The sequence below is a fragment of the Drosophila innubila genome (assembly GCF_004354385.1).
Source record: "Drosophila innubila isolate TH190305 chromosome 2L unlocalized genomic scaffold, UK_Dinn_1.0 5_B_2L, whole genome shotgun sequence".
Lineage (NCBI taxonomy): Eukaryota > Metazoa > Arthropoda > Insecta > Diptera > Drosophilidae > Drosophila > Drosophila innubila.
The window spans coordinates 2,170,903-2,197,350 of record NW_022995373.1 but is presented as its reverse complement, the minus strand read 5'-3'; the positions used below and the strand labels follow the sequence as shown (position 1 = coordinate 2,197,350).

Sequence of the window (26,448 nt, the reverse complement as noted above, 5' to 3'; positions counted from 1 at the left end):
GCATACTACTTGCAATTATGCAAGTGTAGTATGTTGTTGAGCGTGTCAAGTCACCGGTTACCATATAGAGAGGTCGCTAACCAAGGGGATTGACATTTAGCAAAATTATAAACCTGAAGAAGTTGCTAATTTAAAATTTTTTGAATCGACAACTAAGTAACAACAGCAACACAATATGCCAAGCAAACTTTTCTGTCATTCTTGTGCCTAAGAATTCTCAACTGGATTCAGGCAATATAAAATAACAAAATCCTTTTTTCTTAAAAAAATACTTTTATACATATTTAAGTTAAGTAACGGGTATCCTATAGTCGGGATCTCGACTATAACCTTTCCCACTTGTTTTTTTTTTTATAATTTCTATTTGTATTAAATATTATTGTATTTAACTTAGTATATCATAAATTTTTGGGCTAGAATATGCGTGCGTCATTTGACTTTTATTTCGTGTAGAGATTTTTTTTTTTTGTATTAGGTCATTACTGTATCAAAAAAATATGTATTTACATAGAAATGAAGAATTCTCTTGTATCTATATCGTTCGCCGTTGACGGTAACATTTTAAGAAGCATGAACCAACGATTCCGCCTTAAGCACAACGAATTTTAATTTTTTTTTTTTGTGATTGAACCGCGATGTTTATAAGCAAAGTAAAACCTTTAAAATCACTGTATACATATATTCCAAAATATTCGAATAAGAGGGAATAATGCCCTGTCCTCACTAAAACAACATTCTAGCATTTTAGCATTTTGGTAAAAAAGCAACATTTTTCCCTATATATTTTAAATGAGAGCTAGTGGTGGGAGAATAGTACATTTCGAACAAATTTAATAGCATTTCAATGAAACTATGCGATATTCATCTTTTATGATTCGATATTTCGTAATTTTTTTGGATACCAAGAAAGTATTATCACTAGATTACACACAAGTAAAATTATTAAATGGCGCCAAATTTAAAACGATACAAAAATTATACAAAAAGTATTGGTTATAGCTAATAGTTATAATCTTTATTAATATGCAAATTAATAAATAATACAATAAGAATTATAAAAATCTCAGACTGTTGCTCTTGAAGCACTTGCACCTTGTCTCCAATCATTCGTTGTTCCACAGATGATTCTCATGCTGTTTGCTGTGAGCAAACCGAATAAGTGAGTCCTTTTTTAACAGGGGACATATTGCACCACAACCTGCTCCTGAATATTCCGTACCCTTTTAAAACATATTTTCTCAGACGCTTTTTTTTCTGAATGGTTTTTAAATCCAAAAGAGTTGGATAACCCTTAGAACATTAGGAATTCTGTTTTAAGCCGCGAAATAAGCTCCCAATTCTTCAAATTATTTTATCAAAATATTTTAATTTCGGTTGTCAAACGATTTGTAAACAAAACTAAATTCTAAATGCAAATGCTATGCAATGAGGACAGGGAGTTACATACTTATCGATAGCACCCATTTTTTCTATAAATGTACATTAGTGAGGACAGGGCATAACTCAAGCCGCTAGGACTAAAACACTTTCCCTATCATAATTCTACACATTTTTTTTACACAACTTTATAAAAAATAAGATAGTTTGGCGGAAAATCGATAAAACTTGTGGTTTATTAGACCAAATCGTCTTTAGCAACTTTTTTTGAGTTTTTCAAGAAACTTTCAGGAGTGAAACATTGAGGTTGCTGAATCCGAAAAAAAAACATTCTTCTCTCATCCCTGCATTGGATAATCGACAGGACCATTTTTTCGGCTGTTACCATATGGTAACGCTGGGAACCACAGGGTAAAGGATTTCTCAATACTACAAAATACAAATATTTAAGACAAAGTCAAAGAAACACAGCCAACAAGGGAGCCTTGATTTTTAAAAATTCTTATCAAAAATACGCGATTGATACCTCGATGACCCAAATCCGACAACTGGTTCAAAGGATAGCTAAATTTTAAATTTTTAGTGGTCATCTCAAAATAAGTCAGTTTTTTTGTTTGTCTGTTTGTCGATTTGTCTGTTTGTATCAAAGCGCTATAAGAGCTGAGATGAATTGATGGGGATTTATTCCTTTTCGAAAATCTAGAAATGTTTGTTCTACTTTTTGAAAAAACCGCTGGCTTAGCGGGAAAACGTTAAATCTCGCAAAAATTTAAGTTTCCAAACCATAGAAGCTACAGATATGTTCTATATATCACTGGAAAGGTGTGTTTGAGGGCTTTTATGCGTACCCTTTAAGTACTCAAGTAACATTTTACAGGTGATATAATGTTTTTAAGCTTACATTTTGGCAATTTCTGACAAAAGGTTTCTAACGATTTGGTTGAGGGGCTTGAAAGATATAACCTGTTAAGTGTATAAATACATTTTTCTATCGGTCGAAAATCACTTTTAGTACGAAAAACTTTTTGGTATTATGAGATATCTCAACCAAACTGATACAATATGCATTCAACTTGGTTTTATATATCCTGACCAAAGTTGGTTCAAATCGGACCACTATATCATATAGCTGTCATAGGACCGATCGGGCGAAATCCAAATGAAATACATTTTTTTTCATAGTAAGTACGGGGTCTCCGACAGTAGAGTATGCTCGACTGTAGCAACGCGAGCAAAGCGAGCAGGGGGCGGAGCCTTCTACTTTTTCTTTATAATTAAAGAAACATTTTTTTTTTACATATGAAATACGTTCAACAACTAAATTTATATACTTTACTATTTGCCTGCATTAATGATAATGTTACAATGTCAAAAGCAATTGCAAAAATTTCTGATATCCCACAAAAAAAACCTCTACACGAGGTTAAAGTCTAGTGACGAAAGCAATTTTTAGCCCCAAAATTTCTGATATCCAATTTTGTGACGAACAAAATTAAGTTTAATCTAAAAATATTAAATAAAAATATAAATTAACAAAAAAAAAACGAAAATTGGCATTCGGTACTGCGCAAAAAGTAATTATTTTTATGTACAAAGAAGCTCAAAATTTCAATGCTAATTAACGTTTTTTTTTTTTTATTAACTTATATTTTTATTAATTTATATCTTTATTAAAAATTTTTATATTAAATTGAACTTTGTTCGTCACAAAATTTGATATCAGAAAATTTTGGGGCTAGAAATCGCTTTCGTAACTAGACTTTTACCTCGTGTAGAGGTTTTTTTTTGTGTATCATATATCTGCCATAGGAACAATTGGTCGAAAATCCACTTTTAGAACATAAAACTCACATTTATGTTGGTTCTATACATTCTGACCAAATTTTGTTTAAATCGGTTGACAATCGTAGGTCGAATTTTTAACAATCGCACAGTGGGCGATTTACCGATTTAGCTTTCGAAACAAATTACTCAAAATCCAAAAGATTTTTTACAAATTTTTTAATATGCAAAAACCCATAAAAAAAAACATTTTTTTTATCTTTTTTAAATAAAAAAAAGTTTTATTACAAATAAATTTTTTTTTTAATTTTTCAAATTTTATATATGAAAAAATTTATTCAGAGTCGGTGCTCAAATTCTATTCCGAACTATTCGGCTTATTAGATAACTTTAATAGAAGATTTTTTACCTAAGTTTCAGTGTTTTTCACCTAAACATGATTACTGAAATGATCAATAGTTTTTACAGCTTCAGACTGCTGCAGATAATTTTGGTCAATTGACACAGAAGACGATCCAATCAATTGATACAGATATGTTAAACTCAAATTTATTGTAGTCTACGACGGTCCCACTAAGACGTACTCCACCAAAGTTAAGACTTGCTCACAGAAAGGGTGTTACAAAGGTTGCTATTTAAAAACACAAATTAATAATTAGGGTGTTCACTTTACAGTGGCATTATGTGGTAAAATAATTTGACGGTTGCATTGTTAAATGGTTCTACAATCAAACAAATGCTTTCGTTTCAAGACGTCACTAAGAAAGCGATGTCAGAAGTTTCACACTAAAATATGCCAAAAATAGTAACTTTCAATTGAAATTATCGACTTTTAATCGTGTTTTTTATCATCTTTACATGGGCATATGTGCCAGATTTTTCGTAGTCAAGGTTCTGGGTCTAGCACCCTGGCAGGAAATTTTTCAGTAGAAGTTGTTGTTGTGACGTTTGGCACATGTGCTCACTGCCATGCTGCCACTGTCAAGCGAAAACCCTAAATATAACACATATGCACAGGTCACAAAACAATGTTTTTCTTTTATTACACACCTTTAACTTTAATAAAAACCAAACGCAAGCTGCTAACAATCCAATCTGGCAATTATTCTAAAAAAGACGGAAAATGCTTTTTGTCACAGCTGTGTTTACATATGTTGACGTTGAAAGCTCACAGCTGATCAAAAATATCAAATTAAAATGTAAAGATAACATTTTTATGCTAATTGAAGATTTTGCTTTAGGCGGGAAATCAAATTTTGGTAGATTTCCAAGATCAAAAAATTTCATTTCTTTACACTAAATCGCCCACTGTAAATCGGTCGAAAATCAACTTGCGAACTCTAAGAAGTCTCCAGATGTTCGCATATGACGACTTGATGATTGATTTGTTGATCAAAATGTTGTACACATGATCATCAATTGATCACAACTAGCATCATCAATGGGGGTATTCAGCAGGTAATTTTGAACATTAATCATGATACCTGATCACTACTATTCAGCAGAAAATTTTCGAAAATCAAAAATATCAAATTTTGCTATCGGTATCACAAAAAAGTATCGTACAAATAGTGTGATACATGATACTGATAACTGATACTTAACGATAAACAACAGTTTTTGTGTTGCTATTCTGTGTTAGTTGCATATTATATATATTATATATATATATTTATTATATTATATATTTGCAAAATGAGTCCAAATGTGCTTAACGCAGTAATTTTAAATAACTAAAATTAAAAAAATTCATTTTTATTACGGCATGAAGGTGCCACGTTTTTATAAAAAAGTATCATGTCATTCAGAAGGTACTGATTACTGATTGATCACAATTAAACGAGCGATTACTGATGCCTGCTGAATGCCCCAACTGATACCACCTTCATCTTAAGTGGCATTTTCTTCGCCACTTTAATTTTTACCATTAGCAGGTGGATGAAGGTTAATCAAATAAATTTTGTTTTCAAAAACTTTTATTTTTTTCCTCCTCAATAAGCTGATCTTAGTACTCAGCCACTTCTTGGACGGTTTATTTCCTAAACAATAAAAAATGGAATCATAAATTTATTCGATAATTCGAAAAACAACAACAGCACCCTGTACGTTCCAGCGTTACCATATGATAATACGACAATAAGAAGAGTACATTTACCGAATTTCACTTCTTTACCTTTTTTATGATATGTGCTTTCCATATAGTTCAGTACTTAAATTAGTTGAGCGATCTAAATTTATTCGTGGAATTGCCAAATACCGTTTTTTTGCACTGCAGAATATAGTAAACAACTTAATTCGCATTTTTTAATCAGCTAACTTCGAAGGATTGTTTTAATCAACTTTTGATCGGTTGGAGACAACAATTTATTTATAGAATATCATATTAAAGTTAATCTAATATTAATATGCTGTGTTGCCATATGGTAGCGCTTGAAATATTCGGGTAAAGTTTGTTTCAAATAAAATGTGAGTATCAGACTGCGTGGCAGACCAAAGTATATCAGCATCAATAGCCGAGTCGAGCCATGTCCGTCTTATCATCTGTCCCAACGTCTGTATAAACACCTTGATTTCAGAGACTACAAGAGCTAGAGACAAGAAACTTGGTATATAGGCTCCTCTATATTGCAGGCAGATTAAGCTTGTGTTTTTTTTTTTTTTTTTTTTTTTTGGATCGGACCACTATATTATATGTATGTCATAGAACGAAACGGGCAAAAATTATGCTATAGTATGACAACCTTTTTTGTTTTATGAGATGAGATTTAATAGAAAAACTCTTATGTTTATTAATCAAAATAATAGAGTATGCATTTAAGTTGGTCTCCGACAGTCGACTGTAGCAACGCGAAGCGAGCCGAGTGTTTGCGAGCGAAGCAAGAGGGGGGCAGAAACCACTAGTTTTATCTCACAATTTGACGATTTACGAGAAAACGGTTTATTTATTCATATTTTGTCAATAAAATTTTACGTTAATTGATATAGTATACTGGTCTGTCACAATTTGTATAGCATAGCATACATATCATTATACTTCGAGTTGAAAAAATAGCAATAAAGTAACGTAGTATTAGTTGTTTTTTTTTGATACTTTTATAATTATTACATAATACACGGTAGGGTTCGAACCCAGTTATTTTTCAAACTGTAATTCTTGTTATATGACAGGTCGGCGACTCTAACAACTGAGCCACGGGACTACACGTAGTGTTAGTTAAATTGAACAAACCTACAAAGTCACAAATTCCTAAGCAAATTAAATTTAAAATATTTCTTATATCCTGTATAAAAAAAATTCTGGTGACAAAAGCATATCCATTCCCTAAAATTTCTGATGTCCTATTTTGTTAAGAACGATTTTAAATTCGTTAGAAGATTGTTCCTACAAGTATCATCCCCAAGATTATAATATTTATTTTGTGTTTTGCGTGGCGTACATAGAAATGCATTGAATTAAATGAGAAACCAAGAAATAGCTGACAATGCGACTGTCATTGTGGGAAGCCGGAAAATGTGCCATTAAATGGCAAACACCAAGACACAAAGCACAGACACAGACAAAGCAGTCGAAACACAATTAGACAAGCTGCACTCTCTTTAACAGTGAGACAAAAAACACGAGTAGGTTTTTGTTCTTAAATTTCATAATCCATACAAAGCAAAGCAAAGACAGCACATCAATCTACTTCGTCTGTTGACGCTACAACGTCAGCAGCAGTAGAAGTGGCAGCAACTTCTAGTATTACTGCGGTTGCCTCTTTGAATGGCTCCGACGAGGCGGCAAATACAAACCAAGAAGTGGAAGTCTCGCCAACTTGGTCACAATTTTCAGTTGACAGTGCACTATGGGCGATATTTCGATTTAGGCGGCATAAACTCTAAATATGCAGCTAGAGACTTGCAAATTTTTGTGTACGTTAGTTAGACTAAAATAAAAATGAAAAAAAAAACAACATTGTAGACTTTAGACCTTAACAAAAAACTTTTCACCTTTAGTTGTTTGCAACGGCGTGCACCATAAAAGTAATAGTTTACGAAAAACAACTTGTTTGATCAGATTTTTAATAAAAAAAAATGTATAGTAACAATAACAGTGGACAACAACAACACAACACATATAAATTTACTTATGGCTGCATATATATATTATGAAAATCTCAAGAATATTAAAATTTAACATTTTTACTAATTTATTAGCTTTTAAAAGTCACCATACATTGGGCGCCAAATTTCACAAACACGTTGTAAGAAAAATCAGTTGTCTTTGCAGAGCTGCCTCAAAAAAAGGGTTACCACCCAACTGAAAAAAAAAAATGTATTAATCTAACTGAAGTATTTACTTTTAAAAAATTAAGCCATTTTTTGAATATGCTACCATGAAATCTTGGACTTTATGCCGCTTAAACCGGAAAACCGCCCATAGTGCAATGCTAAAAATGCATGAAATGAATGAAAAGTGCGCATACATGTGACCGCACGAGAATTATATCTGTGTGTGTGTGTGTGTGTATGTGTGAATGTGTCTGTGAGGCGCAAACAAAATGTTGGAGAAGCGATTGAAACGAACTCTGTAATAGTAGTGGCAGACCCCAAAAATACTGACATCCAAATGCATTAAGCAAAAATTGTCAACAATTTTTCAGTCACATTCATCCCCATTCTCGTCCTCACCCTCGCCAACGGACTTCGACAGCAGCATCCCCTACGCGACGCTGCGACGTCAAGTCTGCCTAAATAAACAGTTTGTTGGGAAAAGAAGGGTGGATGGATGTACGGTGGTGGGGGAGTTTCTGATAAAGTCAGTGAGTCACCATCAGTTCTGCTTGTTAGTGGCTAGAGATGGTTTTTTGTATTACAAAGGTTAGCTGTGCAGTTTTTTATATATTTTGATTATATAGTACTGGGATGGATGTATTTAGAATTTTTTTTTGTAATTAAATGGATCATAGTTTACTACAGTAACAAATATCGCTCATTAAATAGAAGAGTGACATAAGTCGAAAAACACGATTTTTGAGTTAATGATGCAGAAATGTTCATTATATGCTGATCTATGTTGTGTAAAAATTTCATCATACAATCTAAAATACACATAGTTTGAAGACATACGGCACTTGAAAACATTAAATGCGCTTATCTCGAAATGACAGTGAGATATGTCACTCTCCTAGTAAATGACAGATATAAATGTAATTATCAGGGACGGTAAATAATTATTATTTTGGTTTTTTTTTTTAATTAAAAAAATCATTCACTTCTAGTAACTTTTAAAGTGCGTGAAAAACACAAAAATTTGTCTTAAAATGTATTCTATGCAATTTTACCATGATCGTTATTATTTTAGATACGAAATAATGATTATTTTTTATCAAAGAATTTGAAAATTTTTCATAGTATACGCCTTGCAACAATTCTCTATAGATTTAAAAAACAAAACTAACGAGCTGATTTTCGAAAAATTGTTCCTATGGCTGCTATATGATATATGGAACCGATTTGAACCAAATCTGGTCAGAATGTACAAAACCAACACTAATGCATGCATGTCTTAAGAAATAAAACACTTTTTCATACTAAAACTTGATTTCTTACCGATCAGTCCTATGACAGCTATATGATATAGTGGACCGATTTAAACGAACTTCGGTCAGGATGGACAAATCCAAGTTAAATGCATATTCTATCAGTTTGGTTAAGATATCTCAAAAATCAAAAATCAAATCAAAAAATCAATAATGGTCTCTGAAATCGACGCGTTTAAACAGACGGACGGACGGACAGACATACGGACTTGGCTCAATCGATTCGACTGTTGATCCTGATCAAGAATATATATACTTTGGGGGATCTGCCACGCCTCTTCTGCGTTGCAAATGCCCTTTTTGACATATCCCAGAAACAGTTTATGAATAGCACTTGCCCTGATGTAGTTCCAGTTAAGCGGTTCCCAGCTAATAGAAAATTTAAATGTCATGTCCTAGAGCACCTCTTGCCCAAGTGAAACTTAATGTTGCAAAACATTTTAAGCCAAGTTAAACGAAAGTTATGGAAAAAAACTTTACATCAAAAACTTATAGTTTCTTGAAATTTTTGTATCTGTTTTTATTTATTTCAAGAAAACTGTGTGGTCAGTAAGGCAAATGTTACTTCTAAAAAGTTATGGCTGTTGTTGACAGATCCAAAGAAAAAACTAGTCGGCCGGTGCTACAGTCGAGCATACTCGACTGTCGGAGACCCCGTACTTACTATGGCAAAAACTAATAATGGAAAAAAGTTTTTCTTACTAAGACTTGATTGTTGATGGACCCCTGTACTTTTTTTTAAGTACGGGGTCTAAAAGTCTGACCACCCCAACATTTTCATCATGCGTACGCCCTTGACAACAATGATTACACAAATGAGATGTACCATCGAGTGCTCTGTCCTGTAATCGCTATACAAGGGAAACGTATGTTGCCAGCAAGGACACCAACTAAGGAACGCAGTGTTGGCCTTTACTGGAAGCTGCCTTTCACAGCCAGCCCAAGGCACAGATTCACCTGCAGGCGTGTGCATGTGTGTAGGCTCCTCTATACTTTGTGTGCCACTCACGTTGTGCTCGTTATTCATATATATTGCACACGTTGCTAGTGCCACTGACGACTGCGAAAACAATGCCTTCATGAGCCGCCTTTGTTGCAGATCCTGGCTATTGGGAGTTGCAGACAAATGCACGGGTTGTAGCTGAAAAAAATGTTACAATTACAGTTATTTAATGGGATTTGTAAGGGTGACACCTCCTACTGATGCGTGTGTTACCTGTTTGGTCACTCATATGTTGCCGCATTTTACTTTATAGTCTAAACGATGCAGTGTGTCACAAAAGTATAAGCCACGAAAAAGCGGTAAGTGTTTTTAATTGGAAGTTATTACAAAAAGAATAAACATGCTATAAAAATTTGATTTTAAATTTTTATCGCAAAAAATAACAGAAGTTATGGTTGCTCAATATTAACAACCATCTACCAAAAAACCTCTTTACGAGGTTAATGTGTAGTTATAAAAGTCTTTCCATGCCCCAAAATTTCTGATTTTTATTCTTGTGTTTCATACTAAGACTAGATTTTCACCCGATTGTTCCTATAGACGCCATATGGTATACTGGTCCGTTCCAAAAAAAGAAAAATAACTTGATTTGCCTGCAATATAGAGGAATTTACATACTAAGTTTGGTGCCACTAGTTTGGATATGCAATTTTTTTGTTGTCGATTTGTAGGAAAAGGGGACGTGGCCGATCTTTGAAACAAACTTGATCTGCTTGCAATCACGAAGGGTGCGAAAGGCGACTAGCAATATATACAGCTAACTATGAAAATTTGCTACGACTGTCCGATCAGATCGAGTTATATACCGATCGAAATGTTTAGTCCTAACTTTCAAAATGGCGTACTAAAACTTTTGCTTACTCACCTGGCTCATGAGATAAGGGGGTGTAAGTGGAGGGGCCAAATTTTAATGATTGCAGCTAATGGGGCCGTTGGGGCCTTTTGGTAAAATTTTAAATTCTTAACTTCTTATTACAAATACGCGTCGATTGATACCACGATCACCCTTGTCCGACAACTAGTTCAAAAGATAATTAAATTTGAATTTTTAGTGGACTTCTCATTAAATAAAAAGTCAGTTTGTTTGTTTGTCTGTTTTTATCAAAGCGCTAAAAATGCTTACATATAATGATGGGGATTTATTCCATTTCGAAAATCTAGAAAAATTTGTTTTACGACTTTTTGAAAAAACAGCTAGCTTAGCGGTTAACAGTTTCTTTTAACCTTTTTTTTAAGTACTCAGGTAACATTTTACAGGTGAAATAAAGTTTTTTAGCTTACATATTGGCGATTTTTGACAAGACGGCTCTAACGATTTTATAAATTTGAGTATGTTGTAGTAGGTAAAATTTTGCTGTCAGAGGACCGATCGGTACAATATTAAGTCTTAGTATGAAAAAAATATATAAACTAATAAAAACAAAGCGATAATTGGCATTGTGCACTGTGAGCAAAAAGGGTAAGCTTCATTGTACATAAAAATTACTTTTTGCGCAGTGCCGAATGCCAATTTTCGCTTTTTTTTATTAGTTTATATTTTTTTTTAAATTTTAGATCAAACTGAATTTTGTTCGTCACAAAATTGATATCAGAAATTTTGGGGCTAGAAATTGCTTTCGTCACTAGACTTTTACCTCGTGTAGATATTTTTTTGTGGGATATCAGAAATTTTTGCAATTGCTTTTGACATTTTAACATTATCATTAATGCAGGCAAATAGTAAAATATATAAATTTGCTCGCGTTGCTACAGCCGAGCATACTCTACTGTCGGAGACTTCGTACTTACAATGAAAAAAAAAGTTTTTCATACTTAGACTTGGATTTCACCCGATCGGTCCTATGACAGCTATATGATGTAGTGGTTCGATTAAAACCAACTTTGGTCAGGATATATAAGTCTAACTTAAATGCATATTCTATTAGTTTGGTTACGATATCTCGTAAAACAAAAAAGCTTTTCATACTAAGACTTAATATTGGACCGATCGGTCCTATGACAGCTATATATATGACAGCTTCATAAAACAAAATTAAATGCATATTGTATCAGTTTGGTTGAGATATCTCATAAAACCAAAAAGTTTTTCGTCCAGAAACGTGATTTTCGACCGATGGAAAAATGTATTTATTCACTTAACAGGTAATATCTTCCAAAACCCTCAACCAAAATGTATGTTTCATATACCAAAAAGCTGTTACACTATATTAGAATTTAACAGAAATCGTTAGAGCCGTTTTGTCAGAAATCGCCAAAATAAAAGCTAAAAACTTTGTTCCACCTGTAAAATGTTACCTGAGTACTTTAGAAAAAAAAGTACGCCTAAAAGCCCTCAAACACACCTTTCCAATGATATATAGAACATATCTGTAGCTTTTATGGTTTGGAAACTGTTGAGGTTTCAATTTTAGCGGGATTTAGCGTTTTCCCGCTTAACGCGGTTTTTTCAAAAAGTAGTAGAACAACCTTTTTTAGATTTTCGAAAAGGAATAAATCATTACATATAAGCTTTTTTAGCGCTTTGATGCAAACAGACAAACAGACAAACAAACTGACTTTTCATTTCATTTTGAGAAGTCCACTAAAATTTTCAAATTTATTTATTTTTTGAACCAGCTATCGGATTTGGGTGATTGAGGTATCAATCAATCGCGGTTTCAATAGAGTATTTTTAAGTAGAATTTTTAAAAAATACAAAACTTTACCAAAAGGCCCCAACAGCACCATTGGCTGCAATAATTTAAATTTTTCCCCTCCCACTTACACCCCCGTATCTCATGACCCATGTGAATTAGAAAAGTTTTGTAAGTTAGGACTAAACCTTTCGATCGGTATATAACTCGATCAGATCGGACAGTCGTAGCAAATTTTCCATCTTAGCTGCATATATTGTTAGTCGCCTTTCGCACCCTTCGTGATGCTTTCGTCACTAACGCTAACTGCCGTCCGTAAATTGATGATTTTCATTGTGAAAACAAAATATTTATTAGATACTTAAATATATTAGAAGCAATTTTGCATCATCAGATAAATTATAAAATGTTTATTTGATTTTAAATTAATTGAAATTTTTCACACCGCGATTCTAACCTAAACAAGTTGTCGGATTTGATCAACTTGTTCTAATTTCCGAAAGTATTTGTGAAAATATATGGGTAATATAGTAGGGCTGCCCTTGTATGTGCAGAAACGAGTACATTTTTTGCTACATATTTTGATCAACAATTTGATTGCTTTCAGAATAGCGTAATTCAAAATGAAACACAGGCAAAATTTGACAAAATTTTGTTTAATTAAATAGAAAGAAAATATATTAGATTTGTATCGGAGCTGACCACTCTGTGAAAAATAAATTTTCAGCCCTAAAATTAGGCAACATCAAATTTTCGAAAATCATTTTTAAATTTTTCTTATGCTGAAAAGACCGGTTTTTAAATTGAAACCACTGTAAATTCTATCTGTACAATCAGCTCATTTTCTTTGAATGCTTTTCAGCAATGCTGCAAAGTATGCACTAAGTCAGAGAAGGGAAATTCGTAGAAAATTTCAGGGAAATTTATGGGAAATTCGGGTCAAATTATCGGATTGAAATTCGTAAATTTTAAGTGAAAACCGGAACAGGCCTGTATATACATTTTATAGACACTCGAAAAGGAAATCATAGTTAGCACAGACCTGCGACTGCAGACCGCAGATTGCGTATACGGTGACTATCAGTAACAAATGCTTGACTTTATCTCTTCCGATTATTTGATTTATTTATACGATTAATGTTTTTGAATAATATTATAGGACATATTCGCAGTTCACTGCAGTGCTGACAGTAATCTACTAGTATATGCGTATTTTATAACAATTTTTATGACACTCCCAGAGGCGTGCTTTATTTTTTAATTCCATCGCATTTTCTCATACGAAATCAGAATTTATAGGGTTTTGTATACTATATATTATTACATACACGCAATAAATGCAGCAGGAAATGTTGAGAACGAAAAGGCAGGCCTTATTAAATGTTGATTTGTAATGCACAACGACAGGCACTTAAATTGATGGCATTAAATGTGCTGACAATAAACAAGTGACGACAAGTGTACAAATGTCAGCGTCGGACAATGGACATAAATTTCAGTATTTCACATAAACACGGTATAATAAATAAAGCCGATATTATTTATGCTACAAATTCTCATATGCTTAGAAGAGTGCCAAATGACACGTTTAATAAGTATTAAATTATAAAATAATTCAATTATAATTGAATGAAAAATCAGTAGAAGCCAGAAGTATAAATATAAGTTGTTCTATGGGATTCCAGGGATTTACCCTGGGAATTGTGAAGTTCATAAAGTTCGAAGCGGATTTATTTTAATAATAAAATGCATATCATAAATAATTTTCAAAGCCGTAAAAAAAAAATCAAAATTAATAATAAAATACAAATCGTAAAAATGAAAACAAAGAAAAAAGTTGGGGATTCCGCCCCTTTATGTTTCGCTCGCGTTGCTAGAGACGAGCATGCACGACTGTCAGTGACCCCGCACTTACTGTTAACTGTTACCCAGAGCCCAGGCAATTAGATACTTGAAACGCAGAAAGTTCGATGTCCTTGCAGAGCGCTTTCCTAAATTTTTTGACTAATTGTTCCAAAGACAGCTGTGTAATAAAGTAAGCTGAATAAAACCAAATTTGGTCAAGTTATATAAGACCAACTTAAAGGTATATTCTATCTGTTTGGTTCAATTACCTCAAAAACCAAAAAACTGTTTCTTACTACAACTTGATACTCGCAAGATGCAAATAATTCAGCTCGATTTAAACAAACTTCGGTCAGAATGCACAAACCAACTTGAATGCATCAGCTTGGTTAAGATACTTCGAAAAACAAACTAGATGGACGAAGCTACAGTCGAGCATTCTCGAGTGTCGGAGCTAATACTGCTAAAAATTCAAAAATATATCAAAGATATAGGGGTTCCGATCTTAACCAACTTTGGTCAGGATATATATAACCAAGTTAGATACATATTGTATCAGTTTGGTTACAATATCTCAAAAAAACACAAACAAGTTTTTAGACCCCGTACTTAAAAAAAGTACAGGGGTCTATTGGATTTGTTTTAACGAATATGTGCGTAACAGGCAGAAGGAGGCGTGGCAGACCCTATAAAGCATATATATTCTTGATCAGCATCAATAGCCAAGTCGATGTAGCAATCCGTCTGTCTGTCTGTATGAACACCTAGATCTCAGAGATCTCTCCTTATGCCTGTTACGCACATTTCTTTAAAAAAAATATAATGGAACCCCGTTCTTTTAATAAAAACGGGGTCTTAAAATGAGAAAATCGTGTTCATTAAACGAATAGAGAGTTTTTGCTATTTTTATTAGGACGCGTTCGTTGTTACAATAATTTGTGTACTTTGTCGATTTTGTATGCTGTCAAATACATTTTAAACTTTAAAATATCTGTTAATATTTATATATGTACACATATTTTTTAACATTTCAGAACTCTCCAGTGCATTGCGGGACGTTCGTGTTCGGGTACCACATGCTGCGAGGCGAGGCGAAAAGGTTGTGCTTAAATGTTTCTACGACATCGAGGATGACAGTTTGTATTCGGTTAAATGGTACAAGGGGAGAAGAGAGTTCTACAGATATACACCCAAGGAAACGCCTCCAATGAAGGTCTTTCATTTCCCTGGGGTTAAAGTACGGGTAAGCTCAGATAATTTAAAGATATTAATAATACTGAAGAGAAAACGCTTAGCTCAAGGGTGACTGGCTACGAGCAATCTTGAATAAAACAAAAATGTACACTACATATATAAAATTCTTTGTCCTGACTGACTCACTGATCATTGTACAGCCCAAGCCATTAGACCTAGGAGGCTGAAATTTTTACACAACATAGATTAGACAATTTTATCGTGCAAAAAGCCGGCGTTTTGCGAAATTCAAACTACAAGGGGGTCAAAATCGGGGTCAAAGTTCACACTTTGAGACAATTGTTTAGTATAAAATACTTTGTTTGTTTTACAGCGATCTCAACCAAACTCACAGATTGTGTATTTGAGACTGCCTGGTATACACTTATCAAATTCGTTCAAAATCGGATCATAGCACACTGGGCCAAATCGCGATAACTAATGGAAATAAAACACAATTTTAGTAATCCATAATTAAAGTAAATACTTTATCTATGAATATTTGATAATAATTTTCGCTATTACTGCAACCGTGAAAATTTTATCGGGCTTTAAAGTCAGGTGTTTAGTCAGCTGTTAGCATTGCTAAAATTGGCTGGAAATTTTTGATGACTTTGACGTCTTCGCATTTGCACATTTTTGGAGCGAAACTCATTGCTAATAATGGATATTGAAGGTCAGCGTATGTGGAAAGGATAAACCAAAAAATATTTTGTTAGCATTTGCTATTTGTCATTTATGTGTATTGTTTTATTTTGTCCAAAAATTAACAAAATTCAAGAAAAATGCTCGTCTTCTGTGGAGTAAAAACTAACTTTCTGCAGGTTTCTGCGATCTGTTATGTATGTTAAAATAAAGTAGAAAGTGTCTATTAATTAATGTTTCTAATGCATTTTGCGGCCTTTTCGGAACTTTCAATTAGCAGGTACGTTTTATTTCTCTCATGCAACGCTGCTAAAAGTTTGCTCGACAATATCCGAATATATATGTAGTTTTGACCACCTAAAAATTAGTCATAATTCATTTCATTTTCTAAAAATCTTAATTGTCATAGAAATTTCCTTCTTACATGAAGATTACATATCCGCAACGTGGTCTTATATGGGCGTTCAGGGTAAGAGTGGTCAAACGAATTCAAAATTTTGAAACAATCAATCTCAATTTAAACTTTAGCATGAAAACCTTTTTAGGTTTTTGAGCTATCTTAACCAAACTCACAGAATACGTCTTATTTACCATATGTTGCACTCTGGCAAAATTTGTTTACAATTTTTTTATTTCACCTGTGAAATGTTACCTGAGTACTTTAAAAAACCAAGGGTCTCCGTCCCCAGCTCGCCATTGGGATATACTGAGCCCAGGTACTCTTTTATAAAAGTTGATTTTCGACCAATTTTTCCTATGGCTGCTATATGATATATGAAACCGATTTGAACCAAATCTGGTCAGACTGTACAAAACCAACATTAATGCATATTCAATCAGTTTGGTTAAAATGTCTTAGAAAACAAAAAACTTTTTCGTACTAAAACTTGATTTTTACTGATCAATCCTATGACAGCTATATGATATAGTGGACCGATTTAGCAAACTTCGTTCAGGATGGACAAACCAAAGTTAAATGCACATTCTATCAGCTTGGTTAAGATAAGACCTTACTTTCGATTGATCGTCTCTATTGCAGCTATATGATTTAGCGGACCGATTTTAACCAAATTTGGTCAGGATGTATAATACCAGCCCAAATGCATTTATTTTTAGTTTAGTTCTGATATCTCAACAAATAAAAAACTTTTTCAGACTAAAACTCCATACTCGTATAAAAAGTTGGAAGGTGCACCTAAAAGCTCTCAAACTTACCTTTCTAACCATACATAGAAAATATCTGTAGATTCTACGGTTTGTAACTGCTCAATTTTAGCAGGATTTAACATTTTCCTGCTTAGCTAGCTGGTTTTTTAAATAGTCGTAAAACAACAGATCTAGATTTTCGAGGGGAAATAAATTCCGATCATCAAATCTAAGCTTTATTAAAGCAAACAGACAAACCGACTTTTCATTTCATTTTGAGTAGTCCACTAAAAAATTCAAATTTAATTATCTTTTGAGCTTGCTGTTGGATTTGGGTGATCAAGGTAGCAATCGACGCTTATTTTTGATATAAACTTTTAAAAAATAAAAATTATTTTCAAAAGGCCTCATTAGCTGTAATCATTTAAGCCCACAAAAATACCTTTACACTAGGTAAAAGTCTAGTGACGAAAGCACTTTCAAGTTCCAAAATTTCTGATATCCAATTTCGTGAAGAAAAAAAAATCAGTTTAATCTAAAAATTTTAAATAAAAATATAAATTAGTAAAAAAAATCGAAAATTGGCATTCGGTACTGCGCAAAAAGTAATTTTTATGAACAATGAAGCTCACCCTTTTTGCTCACAGTGCTTCTTTGTACATAAAATTACTTTACTGCAACCAATTTAATTTTGTTTTTAGACCCCGTACTTAAAAAAAGTACAGGGGTCTATTGGGTTTGTCTTAACGAATATGTGCGTAACAGGCAGAGAGAGACGTGGCAGACCCTATAAAGTATATATATATCCGAGTCGATATAGCAATGTCCGTCTGTCTGTCTGTCCGTCCGTCTGTATGAACACGTAGATCTCAGAGACTATAAGAGCTGGAGACACCAAACTTGGTAAGTAGGTTCCTCTATATTGCAAGCAGATCAAGTTTGTTTCAAAACAGGCCAGGCTCGACAGGCTATAAAAAGCCAAGTCTTATGTACATTCTATAAATTTGGGTATGAAATCTCATAAAACTAAAAAGTTTTCCATATTAAGACTTGATTTTCGCCCGATCGGTCCTATGACAGTTATATGATATAGTGGTTTGATTTGAATCAACTTTGGACAGGATATATAAAACCAAGTTATATGCTTATTGTATCAGTTTGATTACGATATCTCATAAAACATAAAAGTTTTTCATACTCAAACTTGATTTTCAACCGATCGTTCCTATGGGCGCTATATGATATAGTGGTCCGATTCGAACCAACTTTGGACAGGATATATTAAATGCATATTTTATAAGTTTGGTTACGATGTCTCATAAAACAAAAAAGTTTTTCATACTAAGACTTAATTTTCAACCGATCGGTCCTATGACAGCTATATGATATAGTGGTCCGCTTCGAACCAACTTTGGACAGGTTATATGATTATTGCATCAGTGGTTACAATATCTCATTAAACAAAGAAGTTTTTCATACTAAAACTAGATTTTCGACCTATTGTTCCTATGGGCGCTATATGATATAGTGGTCCGATTAGAAAAAGAAACAAACTGGATCTGCCTGCAATATTGAGGAATCAACGTATTAAATTTGGTGTCACTAGCTTTTAAATTGATCTTATAATTTGGATATGAAATTTTTTTTTTTCGATTTGTGGGCGATAAAGGGGGCGTGGCCGAATTTTGAAATAAACTTGATCTGCTTGCAATATAGAGGAACCTACATACCAAGTTTGGTGTCTCTAGCTCTTATAGTCCCTGAGATCTAGGTGTTCACACAGACGGACAGACAGACAGACAGACGGACATTGTTACATCGACTTGGCTATTAATGCTGATCAAGAATATATATACTTTATAGGGTCTGCCACGCCTCCTTCTGCCTGTTACGCACATATTCGTTAAAACAAACGCAATAGACCCCTGTACTTTTTTTATGTACGGGGTCTAAAAAGAGAAAAGTATCCTAGATTTTTGCTGAAAATTTCACTTCTATCGGACAGTAAACAGTCAAGATATTCAAATAATAAATTTTACTGTTTGATTTGATAAGGGAGCGTTGGCGAGTAATAAAATCTCGAATAACTTGATAACATGAAAATTAAGTTGACATATTATATAACAAATTGGCGTCCGATCAGTCATGGGCTTAGTGTAATAAGAGGCGGAAAGTCAGACAATGTTCGTGGGTTCGAGTCCTGCCGTGGGCGAAAGGCATTCAATTTTTATTTTTTTTCAATTAAAATTCAGTGATTATTTAATAATCATATTATTTTATAAGCAACATTGCTATAGGAGCAGTACTATTTCAAGACCATAAACCTATATGCTACGCAAGCCAAACACTAAACAAACACTAAACGAACTACTCAGCAATTGAAAAAGAACTTTTAGCAATTGTTTGGGCCACCAAATATTTCAGGTCATATCTTTTCGGGAGAAAGTTCGAAATTCTCAGTGACCACAAACCTTTAAACTAGAAGAGAATTTATTAGGGGAACTTTCCAACAGTACAGCAGCAACAGTGTATAGCGCACAAGAAGATAATCAAAATTATATTTCAATAACAGAAAGACCAATTAACTATTACAACAGACAAATAGAATTCGTTAAAAGTAACAATAATGAAGTAAATGTATTGCACTATTTTCATAAGACTAGAACACAAATCAAGTACAAAGAAATGACAAACACCCACACTAAGTAATTAATAAAAGAATATCTATGTACAAAGAGGAGCGTTATATACTTTCATAACGAGGTAGATTTCCTAACATTTCAAACCGCTTTAATAGAAATAATAAGTCCAAATAATTTAACAAAAGTAATGAGATCAAATAAAATGTTAACAGACATTCAAACATATGCAGAATTTAAAGAATTTGTCGTTAAAACACATAAGAAATTATTGCACCCAGGTGTTGAAAAATTAACCGTACTTTTCAAAGAAAAATACTACTACCCAGATTATCAGAATTTAGTACAAACCATTATTAACGAATGTCAAACTTGTAACATTGCCAAAACAGAACATAGAGACACAAAGCTAGCATTTGAACTTACTCCAGAAACATTCAACCCTAGAGAAAAATATGTTATAGATTTTAATATGGTGGACAACAAACAATTCTTGTCTTGTATAGACATATATTCTAAATTCGCATCCCTTATCGAAGTAAATGGTAGAGATTGGCTAGAAGCAAAAAGAGCGTTACTTAAAATATTTAACGAAATGGGTAACCCAAAAGAAATAAAAGCAGACAAAGATTCAGCATTTATGTGCTCAGCGTTACAAAACTGGTTAAGATTCGAAGGAGTGGACATTAATATTACTACAAGTAAAAATGGCATTTCTGATGTTGAAAGATTTCATAAAACCGTTAATGAAAGTTAAGAATTATAAACAGTGAAAATAAGTTGACTAGGTTCGAAATAATACTTTATACATATAATCTCAAAACTAAACATAATACTACAGGTAGAATACCAGCAGACATTTTCATATACGCAGGAACCCCAGAATATAACACTCATTTAAATCAAATAGAGAAACTAAACAAAAAACGTAAAGATTTCGAAATTGACACTAACTATAGACAATCACCTTTAGTGCGATCAAAATCAACTAACCCATTTAAGAAGACAGGTAATCTAAAACAATTAGACGAGAAACATTTCGAAGAGACAAATAGAGGCAGAAAAATTATACATTACAAATCTAAATTTAAGAAGAAAAAGAAAATTAACAAAAGCAAATACGATAATTCGAGATCAACATCAAATGACAACTCAAACCAGAAAGCCACTACATAAAACAATACTATTTCCAATACTATTCTTAATAATATTTTTGACTCAACAAACTAATGGCCAAAGCTTAGAAATAAACCCGATTCAATCGAAAAATGGATATCTTATATTCACAACAGGAACTAAATACTTACCAATTAATTACGAATACCACTACTTAACTGTTAATTTATAAAAAATTGAAGATACATACAATAATCTAATAAAACAAGCAAAAGAATTTGAAACATTAACACAAATTCAATATTTAACAGAGAAATTAGAAAGAGAAATGAACGGTATTAGATTAGCAAAACGTAATAAAAGAGGTCTAATTAATTTTGTAGGAACATTTTACAAATATCTATTTGGCACATTAAATCAAGAAGATAAAGTAGAATTAGAAACAAAAATAAATAACCTTTCAGAAAACAGTGTCCAAGCAAATGAATTAAACCAAGTAATAGATGCAGTAAATAAAGGAATAGAAGTTATAAACACTTTAAGTTTAATTAATGAGAGAGAAGAAAAATTAGCAATAATAACATTTAACTTACAAGAATTTACAGAATACATAGAAGATATAGAGCTAGGAATGCAACTGACAACATTAGGTATTTTTAACCCTAAATTACTAAAACATAGTCCATTATCACACGTAAATTCTGAAAAGATTTTAAACATTAAAACTTCAACATGGCTTAAAATAACTACAATCGAAATTTTGATAATTTCCCATATTCTTCGCGAAATTATATTAATTATATTAATCGTATCCAGACAAAAACAAAAACATTTTAACTGAAATTATCCATGATAAATATTACTTACAAAACAGCCAAGCTTACACAGATAAAACCAAAGACCTAGTTATGGACAAATGCATTACAGGAATATTAAATCAAGCATCAACCGAATGTAGATATTCAAAGACACACAAAACTTTTGAAATTAAATACGTAGAGCCTAATATAGTGTTGACATGGAACTTACCTAAAACTATTTTAAATCAAAATTGTCTGAATAGAGAAATAACAATAGAAGGTGACAATATAATAAAAGCATTTAACTTTTCACTTCAATTAGAAGAAATGTTAATAACAAGCTCTATGTTAGATTACACACAAACAGTTTATGTAAACAATAACGTAACTAAATTAGAACCACTTTCCTATATCCAAGCAAAAGAAATTGTACAACAACAAACAAAGCATTAGAATACATTTCAAACTATTACATTAACGACACTTATAACTATTATAATCACTCTAATACTATATTTTAGATATAAGTATAAAAACATACCACACAAAATATTTGTTAATTATAAAAAACAAACAGAAACAAACCCACAAACAAATAATGTAAACTTAAATCAAATTTCAAACGTTAACGAAAATCCAAATATTGTACTCGAATCTATCCCAACTTTATACCCTACAATCACCGCCTGAGGACAGGCTAATTTTAGACCCCGTACTTAAAAAAAGTACAGGGGTCTATTGGGTTTGTTTTAACGAATATGTGCGTAACAGGCAGAAGGAGGCGTGGCAGACCCTATAAAGTATATATATTTTTTGATCAGCATCAATAGCCAAGTCGATATAGCAATGTCCGTCTGTCTGTCTGTCTGTCTGTCTGTCTGTCTGTCTGTCTGTCTGTATGAACACCTAGATCTCAGAAACTATAAGAGCTAGAGACACCAAACTTGGTATGTAGGTTCCTCTATATTACAAGCAGATCAAGTTTGTTTCAAAATTCGGCCACGCCCCCTTTATCGCCCATTAATCGAAAAAAAAAAATTCATATCCAAATTATAGGAACAATTTAAAAGATAGTGAAACCAAATTTGGTATGTAGATGCCTCAATATTGCAGGCAGATCCAGTTTTTTTCTTTTTTTAATCGGACCACTATATCATATAGCGCCCATAGGAACAATCGGTCGAAAATCAAGTTTTAGTATGAAAAACTTTTTTGTTTAATGAGATATTGTAACCAAACTGATGCAATAAACATATAACTTGGTTTTATATATCCTGTCCAAAGTTGGTTCGAATCGGACCACTATATCATATAGCTGTCATAGGATCGATCGAACGAAAATCAAGTCTTAGTAAGAAAAACTTTTTTCCATTATTGGTTTTTGCCATAGTAAGTACGGGGTCTCCGACAGTCGAGTATGCTCGACTGTAGCACCGGCCGACTAGTTTATGGCTGGGGAAGTGACATATCCACTACACAAACCCACTTATATTATTTAATACGACACCTCACTTATGTATGCCTAAGCACTTTCTCGTATCAAGTAATAAGATATCAATAAGAATAGAGGGCCAGTGAAAATAACATTTCAAGTGCTCCCACGAACCTTATGCTAACATAAATATCCGCTAGCTGACTAAGGGTCAGTATTGTCAACGCGGCACAAATCCAAGCTGTTGCTTAGCGCCCCAAATGTTCGTCATCTCAACAGAGCGATCGCTAAGATCTCTGTTTACTTAAGAGCAGATTCCATCTCCAAGATCCCACAGACGAGGTTTGCTAAGCGTCGCCAACACACTTTATGATTAGTCTAGATTTATTCTCTAACTCGAATGTTCGCCTTTTCCGTATTATAAATAAAGTTATGTACATATTCACTGTTTTTAGCTTGTCGACTTGGTTTGGCAAAATCCGTTTCACGAAATACATTAAAATACAAAACAATATGTTGGTATTATTATTAATATTCTTTCACGACACAGAAATACAATACTTACATGGTAAAAATATAAAAACTTCACTTATTTATTGGCAAATTCACAAAGATTTCGTTTTCACTTGTGTACTGCTCTGCTTCTTTCGGTGTATTAATTGCAAGCTGCATTTGAAAATGCAGATCATATGTATGTATACAATAAGAAGAGCAGAGACAAAGACGAAATTAAAGTTAAAATTACGTTAAAATTATGCTATGCCCGCTCTTTCGTGGTAGTTGACAGAGTTTGTGGCTCTCTTTGCGAAGCAGAGGGCGTGACAACATACATAGCAGAGCAGCGAACGTTTTGAAAGGCCTGGCATTTAGCCTTCCAAAGTCAGCAAATGCAGCGTACTCCTATGGCAAGGTATTTTGAGCTCTTTTAGCACCCTGTAAAGCCATATACTACTCATTTTGCATGAATCATAAGGTTGCCAGAAGGAATTGCTTGGCGGAACACGTTGCTTCGGGTTTTACTGGGCATATTCGTGTATATAAATCCATACATTTTGCATTACATAAACTTTCACGGCACTTAAAACTTAGTATGTTCAATATATTTTATAAAAAAAACACTTTATATACATATGAATGTATCTGAGTGTGTGTATAAAGGAATAACTTCTTAGAATAGACAACAAAAAAAGACGAGCTTCGAAAAGCCTGTGTGCATGTGTATTGAATTAATTTTGCACAAGTTGAAAACAATCACTGCGGACGGCAGCTCGCGCTAGTGACGAAAGCAGCACGAAGGGTGCGAAAGGCGGCTAGCAATATATACAGCTAACAATAAAAATTTCCTACGACTGTCCGATCAGATCGAGCTACATTTAAAAAAAATTTTTAATCAAAAATACGCGTCGACTGATCCCTCGATCACCGAAATCGGACAACTAGCTCAAAAGATAATTAAATTTGAAATTTTTAGTGAACTTCTCAAAATGAAATGAAAAGTCAGTTTGTTTGTATGTTTGCAACAAAGCGCTAAAATACCTAAGATGTATGTTTGTTCTACGACTTTTAAAAAAAAAACCGCTAGTTTAGCGGGAAAATGCTATTTTCCGCTAAAACTTAGACCGAAACAGTTTGCAAACCATAAAAGCTACAGATATATTCTATATATCATTGGAAAGATGTGTTTGACTCCGGTAACATTTTACAGGTGAAATAAGGATTTTTATGCTTACATTTAAACGATTTTTGAAAAATTGACACATGACATCTTTATCAAATTCCAAAATTTCTGATATTAAAGTTTGTGACGAAAAAATAAAGTTTAATGTAAAAATTTTAAATAATAATATAAATTAATAAAGAGAAAACATGCAAAATTTACAGTCAGCACAGCGCAAAAAGTAATTTTTATGTTCGTGGTAGCCTTCCGTTTTTGCGCACGGTGCTGAATGTCAATTTTCGTGATATTTTTTTATTAATTTATATAATTTTTTAAATTTTTTACATAAAATTTATTTTTTTCGTCACAAAATTGGACATTAGAAATTTTTGGTCTGGAACATGCTTTCGTTACTAGACTTTTACCTCGTGTAGAGGTTTTTTTGTGGGATTCTTACTAACACTCACCTTTCAAATAATCAAATACATTCTCAATCCCGAATGTTTTAAGCAGAGCCACTACACTGCTATCTTTTAGCCCGGGTGACTGCAAAAATCTGGAATTGTTCAAAAATTTTACGCCTGACAAGCTTAAAATGACCGTTTGGAGTTTTTTAACCAGGACAAAATTGCCAGAATATTAGATAAGATTAAAACAATTTGTCGGCCCAAATTATATAAATTAGTTTATTTATTAAAGAGAAGAATCCACACATAACTTTTTTGTGTCTTTGCATATTCTTCTTATTTGAATTATAATAAACTAAATATAGGATATTTCGTCATTTTTCATTCCCTATGCCTCCTCAATGTAATCTTATCAGTTGTGCGTTTTTAAAAATGTGAACAAAGCACAACTAACGCAACAGAGTTTCCATCAAAATTTTGGTTATTTTTGAGTGTTGCGTTGGCAACACTGACACTCGCTCACAGACAGCTAAATATTGAGCACATTTCCTTCGCTTGTGTCAAATCTTTTGTCCATACCCACCCAGCAGAACTGAAATTCCCTGTGCTTGATTTTCGAACACCACTAGAACACCCATAAATAAAACAATAATTTAATACAATATAAATTAAAAGATAAAAAAACAAAGTAAATAAAGTAATAAAAAAAAACAATTTAAAAAACTCAAAATAAAAACAATACGTTTGAAATATTTTTTTTATAGTTTAGTGCCTGGGGATTTTTTGGCAGAATTACACGAGGAGTCACTAACGGTTCTTGTTAAGGGAAACGTTGAGAAATGTATAGGAAAGCTTCCTCGTCAATCATTTTCATACAAACGGCTCCATGTTTCCTCAATGTCCAGGGAATGTTCCTCAACTTCAACCAATGTTTCTTTGAGGTCCAGCTCTGCTGGGCAGCTTAAAAAACAACGCGCAAAGCACATGAAAACCAAAGGTTTTTCGTCTTAGTGAAGCGTTGATGCTGATGCGTGTCGCAAAAACGAAAGCATGTGAGCACGAGATTAAAGAAAATACTTCATTTTCAACACAGTCGTGATTGAACGTGACTCAAAAATATTGCTAGGCTCCTTCTCTAAGAATTGGCATCT

The 26,448-nt window shown here is 33.1% G+C and overlaps 1 protein-coding gene across 1 annotated transcript in view; it reads left to right on the top strand.

The window, feature by feature from the left end:
- The window catches only part of LOC117782605, an 83,302-nt gene that overhangs the window by 44,492 nt on the left and 12,362 nt on the right, over nt 1-26,448 (top strand). The window contains exon 2 of the mRNA XM_034619624.1: nt 15,257-15,465. Within this exon, the coding sequence (XP_034475515.1) occupies nt 15,257-15,465 (209 nt within the window). The remainder of the gene's footprint in view (nt 1-15,256; nt 15,466-26,448) is intronic.